Source organism: Heliangelus exortis, chromosome 1 (assembly GCF_036169615.1).
Source record: "Heliangelus exortis chromosome 1, bHelExo1.hap1, whole genome shotgun sequence".
In the NCBI taxonomy this organism is placed as follows: domain Eukaryota; kingdom Metazoa; phylum Chordata; class Aves; order Apodiformes; family Trochilidae; genus Heliangelus; species Heliangelus exortis.
The window spans coordinates 40,639,662-40,658,988 of NC_092422.1; the positions used below are offsets into that span (position 1 = coordinate 40,639,662).

At 40.2% G+C, this 19,327-nt stretch overlaps 1 protein-coding gene across 13 annotated transcripts in view; it reads right to left on the reverse strand.

Moving 5' to 3' along the window:
- The window catches only part of KLF12 (KLF transcription factor 12), a 249,071-nt gene that overhangs the window by 135,498 nt on the left and 94,246 nt on the right, over window positions 1-19,327 (reverse strand). For all 13 annotated transcript variants that reach the window (XM_071741198.1, XM_071741127.1, XM_071741143.1 and 10 more), the window contains one exon: window positions 15,688-15,777. In XM_071741198.1, the coding sequence (XP_071597299.1) occupies window positions 15,688-15,777 (90 nt within the window). The remainder of the gene's footprint in view (window positions 1-15,687; window positions 15,778-19,327) is intronic.

A 19,327-nucleotide genomic window follows, 5' to 3' on the forward strand; every position in this document is an offset into this window, starting at 1 on the left:
TATTTTTATACCAGACTGGCAAACTGAACTGGTTCACTGAGCAATCCCACAGGTACCAGAATCAGTTCAGGGAGAGCAGTTGAGGAGTCAGGGAAGGGATGGGATGGAAGAGCAAAGGAACTGGAAAAGCCTCTTTTAATGTCTGATGTAGCATCCCCTACAACAAATGATAAGATTATTACTACAAGGAGTATTAAATCTTTTTAAGACTGGTAAATAGATATCTTCCCCTTCTAGTGGTATTTTCAACATTGTGTAAGAGACAATGAAGAAAAAAGTAAACATTCTAGTAACTGATTTAAAGAGAAGACTCAAAACAGTTACTAGGGAAGACAGACTTTGAAACTCTCCTCTGGCTTTCACAGCTGCTCTTAAATGACCCAGGGAGGGTTTGGGTCAGCCCGTGGCTGCAGGCTCAGCACCGGTACCCATCTCCACACAGTGGGAGAGCACTTCCCAGGTCAGCAGATGGGCACAGCAGTGCCTGGTAAAGGATGGCAGGAAGCTCTAGCGGAGAGACTGCCAGTGTAGGATTTCATGGGAGGGGGTGGCAAAGGTCCACCATCAAAAAATGTAACCTGTTCTTCACAGGGCATATTTTTCTCTTAAAATTCCCACTCAGCAGTTATTCATCACCAGTTTCCTCGCGTTAGAGAAATTACTTGGTTGGCATGGCAACATATTCCCACCCTGAATTTTCTGTCCCTGTGCCTTCTTTCAGCTCCAGAAGTCTGTCAGCATCACCAGTCCCTCTTCATCTTTTCACGCCCTTATTGCCCATCCTCTGCTCCTTCACACAGACTTTTAATTAAATTGCATATAGCATCCATAGGAATGCACACTCATCTTGTTCTCTGGTGAACACATCCTGCAGTGGAACTGGGGACTGAGCTGCAGCTCAGGAACATATCACAGAATCATAGAATGGTTTAGGTTGGAAGGAACCTTAAAGATCTTCTAGTTCTCATCTCCCTGCCATAATCAGAGACAACTCCCACTAGACCAGGTTGCTTAAAGCCACATCCTACCTGGCCTTGAACACTTCAGGGATGGAGCAATCACAGCCTCTCTGGCAGCATGTTCCAGTGTCCCACCACTCTCACACTAAAGAATTTCTTCCTAATGTCTTACCCAAACCTACCCTCTTCCAGCTTCAAACCATTACTCCTTGTCCTATTTACTACATGTCCTTGTAAAAAGTCCCTTACCAGCTTTCTTGTAGGCTCCCTTCAGGTACTGGAAGACCACTATAAAACTCCTAAAACATACAGCACAAGTGGTCATAGCTCAGTTACTGACCTATGTCACAGAATCACAGAATCAGCTGGGTTGGAAAGGACCTCTGAGATCATCAAGTCCAACCCTTGATCCACTACCACCATGGCTACCAGACCATGGCACTGAGTGCCACATCAGTCTCTTCTTAAAAACCTCCAGGGACAGAGAATCCACCACCTCCCTGGGCAACCTTTGTCATGCACCTTTGGGATGACAAAAAAGAGTTTGGGAGAAAAAGGGGTTTTTTTCCCTTATTTTACAATGAGTAAGGTAGAATCTATCTAATGAAACTACATCCAAAAAATTTAAATAGAAACTTATTTTGCAATAGCACACACTCCAATGACATCTGCTGATGTAATTTGCACTCAGCATTAGCTACTGGATAACAACAAAAACCATGTATCTTTTTAGAGATTATATAGTTCAAGAAATAATTTGAATAAAATCAAGGAACATACTACAAAAATCCAGGTACACAATTAATAACAAACCCTGTCTCATATACACAGCATTCCTCCATTTGATATGAACAAAATTATTCCACAAAGAATATTTAAAATTTATTTCTCCACAAAAATGGCTCATGTAGAATGTATTTGAAAAAAATTAGTTTAATATTTTAAAGACTTTTATATACCTTAATGGTTCTATAGAACATGGCAGCAGTTTTTATAGATTTCAAGTTTAACTTAAGTAACAGAAGTCCTGTTCTTAAAAACTAAGCAGATATTTACGTTCCTTGCTGGGTTCTTAATACTCAGTACCTTTAAAGAAAAAGCCCAAGTACTTCATACTTTGCATATGTGACTTGGATTTACTTTATTCTGAGCATCTTTCTTTTCTTTTTAACTTGGGGTTTGCAGATGGAAACTATGAATATGAATTTACAGAAAGGTGCAAGTGTTTCTCCATAATCCATTTAAATCTACCAAATTTCTAGGTAAGTCATCTATTTTTTTTTGATCAGCCTTTTATCCATATTTGATCCCTTTCTGACAATGCTAAGTTCCCACCCTAGGCAGTGAAAGCAAGAGGAAACTCAGTAAGTACTCTTGGGTAGGCCAGAAGCATGTATGGAACTTTAAAACAGGAATAAATCAATGCTTGCCTATTCAATACCAATAACATGCATATTTATTTCATGCTAACAACTGCCTTAAATTGCCACTCTACTCCATTTATAACCTAGATGTTATTCAGGGGAGAAAATTAAGTGTATTTCAGGTTCCAGACAAGTCATTCAGTCTAAATCCATTCATAAAAGCTTAATATGTACAGCAACAAAGGAAACGACAAAAAAAGCATCAATGAGACAAACAATGAACTGTTTTCCAAGAGCAAAAGTAATACTTACTTTTCCACTATTGATTTTCTTTTTTTTTTTTTTCTGTAAAAGTTAATACTATTCAGAAGCCAACTGAAGGAGTTTTGGCTTCTATTCTATTTTTATCTACTGTAACTTTTCTGTTATGAAAATCAATAATGTTTTCTGTGCCACATTTCCATTGTGTATTTTAAACTTGTTGCTAGATCCAACACTTTAATCAGTTTAAAGCTGCAACCTAACCTGAATCTCTGAAACAACCTGAATTCAGAGAGGAAAAAAACCCAACGTATTTCAGGCTTTTTCCCCTCTTTTTCTGATTTAGAGCACATCCCTGCAAATGTCTAAAGTGGCACAACTGCAGAGGACTTGGCAGTAGACAGGAGCCTCCCAAACCTGTATCCTGCCATAAAAAACACAGCCTACTACTTCCACTTTTTTTTTTTTTTTTAATTGAAAGTTGTTAATGACATTACTAGTTTATCTGCTTTTTTATTCAACAATGTAACAACATGTTAGTATACAAACCTCAGGTACCTATTAAACACAAGGTTTATAGTCCCATGAAGTAATTACATAGCATTATTCTACAATACCCAGCAGCCAGAAGAAAAGAATATCTTTTGCATGTCACCATGTTCTTAACACTGTTTCTTCTGGCCTCTCCCAAAATCTCATTGTGTGGACTCCCTGAAAACTGACAACTCTGTTCTGCTATGACTAATGGGAAATAAACCAAGAGTCTATCACAGGAAATGCTCTCTTTGCCACTGCCATCTCTGTCACTAAATCTTAAGCTTTTATTGCAGTCTCAGGATGGCAGTAGGCAGGTGCAAGACACTTTAAGGTTTTACAGGTCAAAATCAACACCACAGCCTCTGTTTATCAGGGTTAGCATTGCTGCATGCTTGCTTTTTGCTTGTGCTTTCTGTAGGCACACTGGTATGAGCTGCCACTGTATGCTCAAAAGAACCTTTCATCTGATCCACTGTGGTCATTCTGCTGTTCTGAAGTCCCACATAGACAAAAGCAAAATAAGCACTGTCTGGCGGGAACAAAGAACAGATTGGAGTTGTGGTCATCAGAAGATTTTAGCCTTAATGACCTTAAAGTAATTGATTTTTAGAACCTGAGGAGAATGAGGAAAGACAGATATTAACAGAGACCTATTCCAATTCAATCTAGACCCTTCAATACAGGAAGAGCAGAAGTTCTCAGGGAACTAAGTGGGATCCCATGGGAGGTAGCTCTAAATATCCTGAAGGACAGCATCCAAGTGCAAGACTAGTGCATCTCATTACTTAGAAAAGCATCACTTTCTGTAGGATCAGGAGACCAGTTTGGCAGATGTGGAAAAACATGATGGAGCTCCAGTGTAAAAAGGCAGAAGAAGCAATCAGGGACAAGCTACAAAGGCTGATCACAGAAATATCAAACAGGCAGACTGGGGTGGTGTGACAAAAGTCAAAGCTCACCTGGGGGTCACTCACAGGGAATAGCAAAACCAAGAACTTCCACATCTACATCAGCAACAAAGGGTGAAAAAGGAAAATGTGGGCTGGTGGGTGAATGAGGTGGGTGAGCTATTGAGAGTGAACACTGAAAACATCAAGGTCTTTCACTGCCTTCTCTGCATCTGCCTTCACAAGCATGGCCTTCATGCTTACAGACAGGGTTCAAGGTGAAAAACCAACACTCATAAATGAGGACTAAATCCCAGATATTGCCTGAGAAGACAACCTACACAAGTCATATGGGCACAACTGGGCAACAAAGGGTGCTGAGAGAGCTGATCACTGGCCTTACAACATCCTCCTCTACAATGCTTGAAAGGTCCTGGAGACCACTAGAGATTCCTGATCAATAGAAGAAAGCAAATGGTGCACTACTCTTTACAATTTAATATAAAAGGGTCATCTGCTTCACTACAGAGCAGTCAGCCTGCTCTTGGTCCATGGAAAAATCAGTCCTCTGTGAACAGACTTCCGGGCACCATGAAGGAGAAGAAGGTGTCTGGGAAGTCAGCACGGATTCACCCAGGATAAAGTATCTGATATTGCTCATGGTACAAAATCCTACTTTTCCTTTGTCAGTCAACAGCTGTTCCTCCTCATCAAGAATTCCCTGTTCCACGGTGCAAAACAGAACCCCAAAACTGATCTTTTGCTAGTTTACACATTCCTGTCCACAATCAATTGGACAGTACTAAAACCAAAATCATCAGAAATCCAGAAAAGGGGACAAGAAAACATTTGGTGCCACCAGGCACCCAGTACCTGATAACTACCAAGACAGAATACAACCAGGCTCTATTCAAACCATCTATTTGGCAAAAAACTATCCAAGAAAAATGGCAAATGTCATGGAAAAGCATCTACAGTATTAAAAACATAATGAAATGTATCTGTAGCCCAGGCTACAGGAAGGGGTGATGCTGCTGTCTTGCAAGCAGATGTGACTATCAAGGAATTTCCAGTCACTTCCCTACCGCAATGACATGAGCTCCACACACAGCACCACAGATGAAGATCAAAGCCAAAGTCAGTGCCTGAGTATCATTATTGAGCTCTTGTGTAAATTACTGAAGTAGGAAATGGGCTACAAAGAGCAGCCTGAGGAGGCAGGATGCAGATGACACCCATATGTGGCCGGTGTTCCCACAAGGAACAAGGGGAGTGGAGGCATTTGGAGGAGATTTTGCTGAGGAGGTTGTTCTGACAGGAGCCTTGCCTTCAAGGAGCTTGGGAAGACTTCTTCTCCTCCCACAGTTGCATCCCCAGCATCTCTCCTCCCCCACCAGCCCATTGCTCCCTGCCCACCCCTCAATCTGGGGCTCCATCAGGAGGGTGGTCAACATGGAGCTGCCACAGGCCCCTCCATCATCATCTGCTTGGATTCCATCTTTGGGCAATGGCAACCACAGGCACCAACCTGTGCAGGCAGGGGAGGGCAAACACTGCCTTTTGCTGCCCTTTGCTTTTTGGCCTGTGATGCCTATGGTTTTCTGGTGTACTTAAGGGAGGAAACCAAGCAATAACAACATTTACAAAAGAATGTCTGTGAAATCAGATGCACCCTAAATAACAGTTTATTAAATACTCATCCTCCCAGTGTGAAACAAAGGCAGGGGGAAAGGGAATTTAAAAAGAAAAAAATAAATCAAGAAAACAAGATCCTTAAAATTTACGAAAGGGCTCATCTCTACAGGGACAAATAAGTAAAAAGCCAATAATGCTAAAAAAATATACAGCTCTTTCAGACTTCCCAGCAGGATACAGAATAAGAATAAAATATACATTAAAAAGACTATTTATAAGGCAACGTCAAATAGAAAACATTTAAAATAGAGAACATCAGCAAACAAGTGAAAACTAAAAGTAATCGCTTTGTTGTATAAGAAACAACAAAGATTAAAATAATTTTTGGTGCTATCATAACAGTGGCATTTGATTCGTGCTGCTGAAGTGTTCTGTGATACTGTAAATTGTTGAATTATGCTGACTTACAATTATTTTTCTTAAGCTAGCCAGTGTATCATAAAAATGTAGTAACAACGCACACATAAACAATACTACTCACTTCAAGTATCTCAGTGTCCTTAAAGAAATAAAGTACAGCAATTATCCAAGTGAGAACCAGAAATAAGGGAAGATTTCACTTTACCTTGAATCAAAAAAAAAAAACAAAACAAAAAAGGCAAAGGATGAAAGCCCAGCCACTTCCATTTCTCTTCCATTCTGAACATAACCAACGTGCTCCATTGAACAGAATGTAGACCTTCATAATGAGCTGACTACTCTAATGAGCAGTTTTAAAAAAAAATAAAAACCATTAAGCTCACCGGTGAGCAGAACAAGATGAAACATAATGATTCACTTTTCTACTACTGAAATAATTTAAAGATTTGTGATTCACAGTTATTTCACTGAGATGTTTCAATAGAAAACATTTTAAAGAAGGAACTTTGAACCATGAAGAAGTTGCCATGTACCAGGCAGGTCTGCACTACCTGTCTATATACATAATGACACAGGGAGGTAAATGTGAGGTAATTCAAGGTAGCTTCCTGTAGATAAGAGGGATTACCTAGCTCACCTTTATTGGTTTCTCCATAGGAACAGAAGGACTATGTTCACTTGGAACCTATTGAATTTCACTGCAGGTGCAACCTGAATTAAACTTCAGGTGCCCTGCCAGGTAAGTCACCAGATCAGAAGAGTAACTGCTTTTTTAGATTATTCTGTACGAAGTCTAGACCTTGCATTACTGTATCTTAGAACTGCACTGCACTGCGACGTGGAACAACAGAGACCCGAGTTAAGTTTCAGTGCATAAGTGCAACAGAATTTTAGTGCTGTCAACCAGCTGGTATATGGCATGCACTGCACTCCCACCATTAGTGTTTATACCTTTCTGACAGGATTCAAAGAGCAAAAGCCTGTAAAGATAAAAAGTAAACTGTGAATACTGGATTCCCAAAGGAAACAGAACATGGAGAACACACAAGATCCTTTAGAACTGGATTTATTGGGGGTAATGCCCAAGCATAGATATTTGGATGGCTGAGAATTTTTCCTACATATTTTTTTACATTTTCAACTATTTTTAATAGTAAGGAAATGTTGACCTTTCACGTTTCTGTAAAATGAACAATTTTCAACCGAAAATGCAGATTTAGGAATTCACAGTAACAAACAGATCAACAGCTTGTAAGTACCATGCTTGTTTTTTGTTATGGCTAGAGTTTCTCAGATGAATAAATCTTCCCTGAGATTCCCATCATAAGCTCTGGTAGCAGAGCAAGCCAAGAGCTCATACATCATGAAAAAAAAGTGGCCTGGCTTTAAGGTGAGCTCACAAAATAATTGACTGAGGATTGAGGCAACCAAACCATATAATCTCTCAATGCACTTCAGCACTATACTCAAATCAAAGGGTTGAGTTGCCTTATCCCAAAGCCAACATTATTTTTTCAGTATATACGTATATAAGTACACAGAGCAGTTATCAATTCCTGTATTTAACATGACATATTGTGTGACTGATTTTTCTATGGAACTGTAACAATATTTCTCTTTGAAACTCTTTTCAGCCTTGCAGATAAAATATTATCTTCCTTCTCCGTTAAAAATATCCTCATAAAACCTGATTTTTTAGTAAGGAAAATAATTTTGCAGCTCTTCTATCACTATAGATATGGGAAACCTTTCTGGCATGGCACTGTTAGCTAAACACAAGTTGTTTAGAGCAGAAATCTTCCTCTGCTTCACTCCTTTTAAAGACTTGTTATTATACTCCTAATATGTACTACCATTACTACCTGAAGATGCCCATTAAAACAGTGTCTAAAACCAACTTCTGATTGATTAAAACAAGATATCCAGGGACTACCCTTTATTTGTATAGTGTGTGGGGCAATGAAGTCCTCACCCAAAACTGAAAACCTCCCTGTTCCTACCATAAATACAACGATACCAGACAGAATAAGGACTACATTCCCTGCACTGCTCCCTAACAGCCAACTCAGGAAAGGAAAGGAAAACAATGGCAGACAGCATTCAGTAAATTAAGTCTCAGAGGATCTGGGATCCTTCCCTTTGTGAGAAATTCAGACAGCATCATACATCTTACAACCCCACCTGCATTTTCTATTTGTAAACTCAGTTAACTTGGCAAACAGACTGCCTCACAAGGGTGACACTGAGTGTGCTGACCAAGCTGGTCAAGTTATCAGTTCCTATTAGTCTTAAATCTATTACCTTTCTATTGCACTTTTGGGTCTGATCCCTGGGGCAAAAAAATCCCAAGGAAATAAACCACACCTACAACCACAGTGCAAAAGCCACTTAGCTCTCTATTCCATATGAGGACTGACTCATAAGGAGTAAGGAACAAGTGAAATAGTGCAAATAACTCAGTATTTGGCAAGACAGAAGTGCAGAGAGATAGTAGGCAGTTTGGGTGCCAGTCGCAGTAAAGGTGACTCAGGATGCAGTTTCAGATAAATTTAACCTGCTCTGAGTCCAGGACTTTGTCAAAAGCTGCACCCACCATCTTCCAATCCTTCCCCCCTCCATAGAACAGAAGGTATCTATGGCCTCCTACCAGCATGACTGAAGGAGGAGTAAGGTAATTCCCTTTCTCCCATTGGTTTGGATTTTTTTGTAGCAGTTCTTCCAATTGTCCCCAGTGTCATTCAGTCACTTGCGATGGATACAGCAGGAATGCCAGGTTGAACACAAAAATGTAGGAGTTGCCTACCCTCATGACAGCTTCCAATTAACAGAAAGCAGCATCCACAGTATTTATCAGTTTTTGGTGCTTCGCTTGGCTCAAATAAACAACTGCTGTGGTGCACCCTTCTCAGATGTGTCTTGTGCCCTCCAGGGTTGCATGCATATCCTTCAGCTGTGCTCTGGGAATACAGCCATGTCTCCTTAGGTTCACCCCACATGGCTCTGCATCATGTCCTGTAGGTTATGTCCTCACTGGCCTTTGGGGTCACATCTTGAAGAATATCAATGAATCCCACCTAGCACCTCAGTAACCCGCAAGATGAAGAAAACCAACAGGAAGTAAGAAGGGCTCGTTTCTTTGCAGATGAGGTTGACACATTGTCCATAAGCCATTTGTTCCCCCAAATCATGCTAAACATTAAGTAATTCAGAATTCATAATAATTAAAATATTTGAATGAAACAGAGATTCTTAAATTACAACAGTGAATTCCAGAAGTGCTTCTTTTAATAAAACAAAGAACACATATAAGCTGAATTAATCAACATAAACCAGTTCTCTTTATAGTCAAATAACAAGCTTTGCTACTGAGACTATTCTTAACTTAATTTCAATGGGTATTTTTGGAAATCTCTGAAAATAAAAGATTTCTGTCACTATCACCCACGCTGAGGTATAACTTGTTTATGTATGTAATAACATGAGCATGGATGGAATTCTTCAGATGAGATGACAAGATAATATGGCTGGAGACAAAAGACAGAATAATATTGGCTTATTAAAGGGTTTTGTCATTTTAGTCATTCTTTTCATAATTCAGCCACAATACGGCATGGGAATGGAGTCAGATCAAGCAGAATTAGGAAGTGAATTCAGAATGAGATATATCATCTTCAAACAATAATTTGAGAGGACAAAATGCAAACACAGGAATGGATGAGACTGCAGATCATGAAACAAAAAGGCTGATGAAAATTAGAGCTTCAGTACACTCTGAATATGAAGAATAATTGTGGAATGCAAGTCCCCCATTCATATCTCCTTTTAACAAAAGCTTATGGCCTGCCTCTGCAAATACCTGATAAAGTTTAACTTCATGTGTCTAAGTCGGACACATTTTAACAGTTTGGAGAAACTGGGCCACATCCTGCAATGATCAGCAAGGCTTTCAGGCTTTATGCTGAAGCCAGCCAATTCTACCCATCCCAACTTCTTGATAGTAGCCACCAACTAACAAATCCAATGTCCAGTCTGTAGTACTATTTAAATTAATCCAGTTTCTCTACATCTTGCAAATCAGCATTACTTACAGATTTTTGTACAACCATAGAATAAGTATTTCTTTCCTGCTGAAGTAGCACACCTGCACCTACATGAGGAGAGACCACCTCTTTCAAATCCTTCTCTGAAGCTGGCTATTGACATACAAAGATTTTACTGCAGACCAAAAGATCTAAAGCTTTAGGCCACTGGAGGATATTAAATGATAAACAAATTCACATTTCTAAAGTAATTCTACCAATTTATTAGCAATACTAGCTCCTGTTCCACAGTAGGGGAGATAATAACAAAGCCTTGTTAAAGGGCAATGCAGTATCTTTTATGTAATATCTTTTTTTCATTTGTAATAAAGTCATTAAAGCAGCACTGTGTCTTCTTGAGGCCTCAAACAATAGTCTGAGTTAAATCTCCTGTGCAAAATTAAGGACAGTAGCTCACTGGAAAAATAAGCATCTGTTCTTGCTAAGGCTGATGGCCTTCTAAAAATCATTAAAGTGTTCTAAATTGGAGGTGATAAAACAAAGCAGAACTGGTTTGATTTTTTTCCCAAGTAAAGAGAAAATCCAATTCCCTTGTAAATACTTGTTTGCTACAAACATATAAGTACAAGGGGACGTTTCCCTTATGGACTGCCTACATCCCATTCCCACCATCTTGAACTCGGTGTCTTTGAAACCTGGGTTGGTAGAGGTTGGTAGAGGTTTTTGCCTTCACTGCATTGATGCAGGCTGTAGCTCCCAAGTCCTGCTGCCTCTCCTCTAGTAAGAGGCTCAAAATACTGGTGCATGGGGCAGAGCTGAAACAGGCATCAGCTCCTCAGATAGAGACTGAGCTGGTTTGCAGTGGGAGCAGTTTGCACAGCTTCATTCTCCCAGGGATAACTAAAATTCTGGCTGGACTACATTTTGCTTATTCCTTCTACTGTATCATATTTTAAATCTACCTTTGCTTGCTGTAGATATGCAATACTTCTGCAGTGTAAGGACTTGAGATGCTATTTAAGAATACTTCTTAAAAGCTTTTGAGAGGTATCAGTTCAGGTTTGCACACAAACACAGTGAAAGACACAGATGAATAATGAAACAAAGCAAAACATCTCCTGACAAGAAAGTTAAGGATCCTGAAAGTCATTCACAGATGGTAGAGAAGAATCTTACGTTATATTTAACCTTTCCTGCAGGTAGAGAGAGGTCTCCAATAGGAAAACTAAAAGCAACACAGAAATATAATGGATTGATTGCCTAGCTTGCTATCCAAATGCAGAAAAAAATGGTAGCTTTGGCTCATGGATTTGCTCTTTTAAGGTTCTCATTTATATCATGGGTGACTGCTACTACTGCCACCACATGTAATAAGGAGACAACACCAGGTAAAGATCACCTTACCCTCAGTAGCACAGGGAAGATGAATTTCTGGTGAATTAAATGCACATGGCCAGATGGTGCCTATGGTAGCCATATGCCATGGAAGGCAAGTGAAGAATCAATTCAAGGTTAAAGGCTGTTGACATAAAATCTTACTTTTTCTTCCCCCCTTCCTTTTGTGTTTCTATTTTGGTGGAATGGATGTAAAGGTATAAAAGGTGTAAAAGTAGGTTTCTCCTTTCTGACCTTTTTATTTCTAATTTGTCAAGTTGTAGCAGTAATTGTTGTTGACTTTACCATGGTTGCTAAGCAGTGGTATTTTCTACTGCTCAAGTCAAGCATTTGGTGGGTTACTGGTTCACAAACTACAAGGTGTTTAAAAAAAAAGGCTTTTAATGAAGTCCTAGGGCAAACACTCATTGTTTAATCATTAAACTCATCAAATTATTAAATAAATTGAAACCTTGGAGTAAAAATTGACTCCAACGCTGGGATCATGTCATCTACTGAAGTAATGCACCAAGTCAGCATCACACACAAAATATTATAATAATTTCTATTTGAAGCAGGGATGTAGGCATTTTGCTACTCTCCTTATGGTCTTAGAGCCACCCAGTCAGAGGGGTTATTCTGCCCCCCCCCCCCCACTGCTCTTTGCATGTAATTCAGTGCTGGCTCCAAAACATACCTGAGAACATCTCCACACCTCTGTCTCCCCTACAACAGGGGGAACACAAAAGCAATGAGGCGTGCTGGCACCCAACCAGGATTTGAGCCAGCACCAGCAGGCCATCTCTTCAAGCACACGTTTGCCTCCCCACAACAAGTGCCCAGGGTGTGATCAGACTCTGCTCTCCTGGATTCTCCCTCACCAGGCAAGAGCCAGGACAGTGTGGAGGACTGTCTGGGTGGGATATACAGCACTCCATGCATGCATAGCTAAACAAAAGCCACATTCCCTCAACAAGGTCCTTTCTGTGAATCCTACTTAGGGGGTCATGAACCACAAGGGACAACTGATCAAGGAAGAACTACTAAAAAAATTAATTTTCTGGGCAACATATTCATGTAGCTTGCAGGAAAGTACTCAATGTCTCTACAAGAAGTAGGCACATATCCTTAGATCCCACAACGAATTTAATCTTAATTTCAATGAAGCTTTGCTGTAACTGCCTTGTAAACACCCATCACCATTAATGCAGAGGACCCACCAACACTGGGCTTGCTGAGCTATCACACGTGGCAGCCTCCCACACTGTCTAACAACCTGAGGAGCATCTCTCCTTGCCTCACCACACATTGTATGGCCTGGCCCTGAAAGGGCTACTGAGCAAGATCAACACACAGCACCACGAGAAAAATTATCTGTTGCCACTGGAAAGAGCTAGAAGCTGATGCTAGATACTTTCAGATCAAAAAATTACGTGCGTGCTCTCACAAGTAACTGCTAGCACAGCCGTGGGAGGCTCTTCATCGTGATCAGATTCAATATCAAGATGATACTTACTTGACATACGAGTTCAGACATAAACAGGAGACAGTTAAAAAGTGTTCCCTTAGCTCTTCTCAGACAAAAGACCAGAAGATATTATTCCAGCTCCTCCAAAGCCCCACTAGTGACGCATGGCAACTCAGTGTTCTCTGGTCTGATCATTCAGCACTCAGCTCCTCTGGTGCTCCAGACCCTCATTGCCTTCACTCTTCCACAACTGACAGCACCTTCAGGATCCACTAAACACAGATGAAACTTTCTTTTCATAACCCTTAAACCAAGTCTCACTTTTGCCCTGGCAGCAAATCTAAGAGACAACAGCAGGTATCATGCAGGAAGAGCAAAAAATCCAACGGTCTTTCTACAGGTTTTGGAAAAGTTTGTCTGGTCTTGTTTGGGGAAATTTAGTGCTGGAACTTTAGTTACTATCTTCCAAAGACCCTAAATGCTGTCTTTGTTTGCAAATTTTTGAAGTATAAATGACATCTCCCTGTAGAGGAACAGGCTGTGATGGAGGTGCAACTCTAGGAACTTGGGCACTACAATAACACAGACAGACACAGCTATTTCAGACTCATTCTATTTGGATCACATTTTAGTTCCCACCCCATGCTTCCCAGTTAGGATATTCAACCTCCCAAACATCTCCACAGGTTATTTTCAGTAATCACATAGTTCAAGCATTTGTCCCTGTTATGTCTACCAACATCTACATATTCAAAACAGTCTCTGAAGCACATGCTAAACATCTGTCTCAGCCACCTTCCTCTTCAGAGTTTAAGCTGTTTGCTGGAAAATTGCCATCCTAATGGCTAACTCCTCTGTTAGTGAACTGGAGAATTCATTTTGTATTTATTGATTGTTCCCTAATGAAGAGTAATAAAGGTGCCAGATATTCTTGACCAGACACTACTTAATTACTACCAAAGCACATAAAATCCCGAATCAAACCAAGCACTTTGTCTAGCAGTTCAGTCACTGTAAAATAAGATGACATCATTTTTCTGCTTACACGGAAGTCTGTAAAATTTTATTTAAGAAGCCCTAAGGAAATTAAAAAACTATTTAAATTGTTCATTCCCTTCAAGTTCCTAAGACACCAAATAGGTCTTCCAGAATCCAATCACACTTTTCTGAAGGAAGTGTTCTTCATAAATGACCCAGCAATAAGCATCATACATAGAACTTGCTTTGACCAGACAAAAGCAAGTATCAACAAAACATTTGTCTTCTGAACTATATAAAGAAAGGTTTATACTACCTAAAAAGACATAATGACAAGCATCCAGCAGGTATTTAAATTTGCCTTTAATGGATCTGCTTTTTCATCATTGTGGCTCATTCAACAGCTCAACTTTTAAGTTCCCTCAAACTATGCTGTGTTGGAGGATTGTCTGAGGGCACTTGCTCTCAATAAAGCAGGGAGATGAGCAAGAACTCCATTAAATGTAAAGGTTGGTTTTTTTTCCCAAACTGAAAGCCTCAAAAACACCCTGAATAACTGCTACCTCCTTGCAAGCTTTCCAAATTAAATCATCCTCAAAGTTAATTCCCTCTCTTCTATGTAATTTAAATTCTCAATTAAATAATTGAGAAAATAGCAGGAAAACTAACAGAAGGAGGCAAAAGCCCATCCCTACATGGCAATGGCATTGCTACTTCTAACATACTCTCTGCTTGTTGAGGGCATCTGTCTTCATAGTAAGGTGGCTTGGATCCCGTGGGATAATGTGAGAGAAATTTAAGATTCACAATAATACAAAATCCACTAAATATGGATGTCCTCATAGTAATCTACAATCTCTGACATAATTATTATCACATATGTAAGAAAATACCCTTAATATGTCCAAAAATGCAGTCTTTCATTTTCCTATAATCTACCACTCCAATGTCAAACACTTGTTCTGCAAAAAATCCAAAATTTCATTCATGATCTCTGTTCTGTATTCAGCAGTCATCATGAGCCCAGCTTTAACCATCCAAAGCTTCCACCCCTCCTACCATAATGATAAACAAACATATTCCACCAGAAAGAGAGCAGATTTAGACAGACAAAAAATGGAGAAGGACAAGCATATAAAGGATGAAACCACCACAGTAAGGCAAATATCCCAAGAGGACACAATGGCAAAGATACATATGGGCTTCTCAAACATAAGGATTTACTTTCTTTACCATAATCCATTATAATTTTCTGGATTTTTTTGTTTGTTTGTTTGTTTGTTTGTGTTCTTGGTTTTTGTTTGTTTTTTTTTAAACTGCACCTTATTCTATATTCATAAAACTATACCACCATCTCACCTATCCCAGGTAACTTCACAGGTCTTAAACAGTGGGGTTTTTTTTGTGCTCACTGCAGGTAAGGCTAGATACTCGCCAGTATGCCTCCCAAGAAAATTAGCTCCAAACAGCAGTTAGGAAGGAAGAAAAACATAGGGAAGAATCATAGAATCATAGAATCATAGAATCATAGAATTAGCTGGGTTGGAAGGGACCTCAGAGATCATCAAGTCCAACCCTTGACCCACCGGTGCGGTTGCTAGACCATGGCACTGAGTGCCACATCCAGTCTCTTTTTAAATGTCTCTAGGGATGAAGAATCCACCACCTCACCGGGCAAGAAATGACAATACTACAGGGGGACAGCAAACCACAGAGAAGCTAAGGAAGGGTGATGACTGAGGCTGCACAGAAATCTCTGCTTACCCCTTGCTCAGATTCCAGCAGCTCTGTTTTGACTCTGACTGCCGGCATCCCATCCAGCATTAACATTCTGTTCTCAAAGGCGCTGATGTCCTAAGGCAAAAAAGGACAAAGTTAATAAAAACATTATTAAAAACACTTGGTTTAATTCAATGATTTAGTTCTACGATATCGCAGAAGTTTCGTTTAGTGGAAATAATGAAGATGTAATATCGATTTCAAGAAGTAGCTACCAAGTTACTCCTGTTTTATTGTAAATTATACTTTCCATTACCCTTAAAAGAGAACTAAATCTTCATCAGCAACAAGGGAAAATCATCTCCAATTACTATTTTTAATTTGAAATTAATTACACAGATGCACATAGATAAATTCCTTGCTTTAGAACTGAAAAGGAGAGTAGTGATGTAAAATAGTTTCATTTTTTTTGGCAGTATACTTAGATATATTTCATTTCAATCAAAATATCTGTACTTCTGTATTACATGGAGAAATCATATGCTTGAATTCAAAGAAGTTATAGGGAAGGCACATACACACACACCATAAATTAACATGTATCAGGTCCATGAGAAATTCTCCACACACTCAGTTCTGACACAAAAGAAATAAAATGGAGGATTAAACATATACATTGCCCTTGTAACAATGGGCAAGATATGATGAGAGCTTCAATCTGAAGTAAGATTTGCAGAACTGTGCTTCCCTGAATCAACATCCCTTCTCTGAGTGTCTCATTCCACTGTTGCTGGAGCACTTTATGTTGACATGCAAAACAATCTCTTGTGCCTTCAGGTCAACTGAGTTCAACATACCTCAACTTGAGTCAATTTTCCATCCCAGCCAAGGCTTAAGGCTGGTGTTTGAAAGCTAGTCCCTTCAGCTGCCATTTAGTTTGGACAACACATAGAGAATAAAAGACATTTTATCCCTCAAGCTAGAATCTGACCTTGCGGATCCAGACACCTTGGTCACCAGTACAGAAATACAAAAACGTCACTGCTATTTTCCTAATACTGAAACTACATGTACCACTTCTAAATGACTCATTCATAGCCACTTACTTAGCTGCAACCCCCATTTGGAGGCAGCACTCAGACTGGAAACTCACCTCCATCCTAACCATTACCTGGTAGTCCTGAATTACCACACTGCAATGGAAAAAATGCTTTCCCTGTGTTTCACGAGCAGTGGATTTCTTTGGTGCTGCATGGTGCTGTTATTCATTAGGAGTGTGTACATAGCCCTGTTTCTTATCATGGCTGCTTCAGGGGAATTTTGAGAAAAATAGTCTGTCCTGATGAAGTTTCTACAATACATTGTAAATATTTAAATTACATTAAATAATTTTTTTTCCAATTAATGAACCTCATCCCAGGATCTTAATTTTCAGAGATGCAAATATTGAAGCAACTGTTTATTTCTGTATACTCATTTATTGTAATTTAAATAAAATGCTGAAAAGCAGGGAAACTCATATGCCTGTGCTCCCAACACAGTGCCACAGGCAAAGCAAATGACCTGCTTAAAATCCCCCTCGCCCTCACTTTGAACCCCATGTATTACAGCACAAGGCTGCAGTTTGATACTACAAGGCAGGCAGGAACTTGATGGCAAAGCAGATAAGGAAATGCAATCTCTATCTTTCTCCTTACAATGTAGACTTAGGTACTTCATAAAAAGCTCTAAATGCTGAAGTTATATCAGATCAAAACTTGCAGCAGAACACTTCCATGCTCAAACATGTGAATGAAGGTCAAGCTGTTGAGATGCCCCAGACCATTCTATGCTACTGCTGTTTATCTGCTGTATTTTCAACTTGATACAAGAGGAAGAAGAAAAAAATACTCTTCCATTGTCTTCTCAGTAATTTTTTTGTGCACCTTTATTTTTATTCAGTGTTTGAGGCACAAGGCAGGAAAAAGGGCAGGAGGGACTCCAGCTGAAATTGTTCCAAGCTTTACATCCCTCTTTCCAGCAAGGATGGTGCACTGTTTACTTATGAGAAGCAGATCTTGGGTGTCAGGCAGCTCCAGTGCTTTGGATGTGGTTTGGGTGGAGCAAGAGCAGGAGCCAGGCTGGCATTCCTCGCTCCCTCAGCGTCTGTTCTCTAAGCAGAGAGGTCCCTCTCCCTTCTTGATTTATACGCAGCACAGTTGAGTTTTACAGCAAGATCAGGAATGTACCATCATCAAGCATCCCTTAGGCTGTTCAGCTCGTAGACAAAGAAGGATGAGCTGATATTGCTCCGTGTCCCTGAGGAGGTCTTACCCGCCCGAACGAAGGGACAAGGCTGGCTTGTGCGGGAGGCACGGGCAGGAGGAGGAGGGGGAAGACAAAGCACCACTGAGGAAAGGCAGGTTTAATGAACTGTTAGAATCTGATTAGAGGCTAATGTCCCTTTTAGTGCTTTGTACCAATTTACAGCTGATATACTTGAACCATTTTTCCCCACTGGCTGTGATAAACTCATTAGTTTTAAAAATGCAAGCTAACCAGAGCCTTTGAAGTTTAAAACTGATAAATCATGAAAACCTGACTAGTTCATGTACCATTTAACACATTTACATTTAACTAAATTTCCATAGCTCTCCCTTTCCCTTTTGTTCCCTAAAATCGTGTTTCTTGAAGCAGCACTCTGCCTTTTGAGTGCTGGTGTGATGAGTGAATGCTGTGAATAGCTCTGGCGTTTGGGTCATTTATAATTCAGAGTAGCAATAATCACAGAAGTAGACTCTACCACTATTTGATCCCTTCTGCATTTGTAACTGGAAGGACACTGTGTGACACATCCTTGGGGGTGGGCAGCCACTGCCTGGTAATGGCCAGCTCGATCCACTGTGTGTGATACATATGGATGATATATGTTCAGCCCAACAGGCACCCAGATAGCTGATCTACCCAAACTGCACTCTCATGCCAGAACCAGCTTTTGAGCTACAGTATGTCTGAAGCCATCCAGCAAACAGGATATAATTGCCGAGGTTTTCATATGGGGGGCAGTCATCTAAGGCAAAGGGGCTTGACTCAGCCCCAGAGGGTCTGGGCATGCTCATGTGGTTCCCCTGGGAGCCTCCCTGGTTACCCAGGCAGATGGAGCATCCACACCTGAGCGAGGCCAGGCTGCTCCAGCACCCACATTAATTGATGACACTCAGGAGACCCGCCAGCAGGGACTGCTGATGTGATGTATTGGATCAATACATTTTTCAGGCTGCAGTCCCCTTCCTGGCTCATTCAACTCATTTCATTGACTGTGGCAGCCAACTTCCAGTTCCCAACACTGCCCATGTGAAGGTGACCTGAAGTCAAATGACAGCCTTTCCTTCTCTCTTCTCCTACAACCCCCGATAGACACTGCAGTCAACCCACTCAGAACATACAGCAGACCCATGTCCTAAACTGGGTATATAATCAAGCCAAACACTGCATGACCTTGCCAAATCATCTGTTTTCTTGAATCAATAAACTCACTCAACCTAAAGGAGATCAACCTCTACCTTCTTGGTGCCATTTGTTGGAACCTTTCACTAATCACTTTTGGACATTTATTCCCTTGAAAGATTAATTAAAAACACAAATCATACTCAAGCACGTATGAGCAACTGCTATTAGAGCAGTTGTTAGAGAAGACATATAAGCT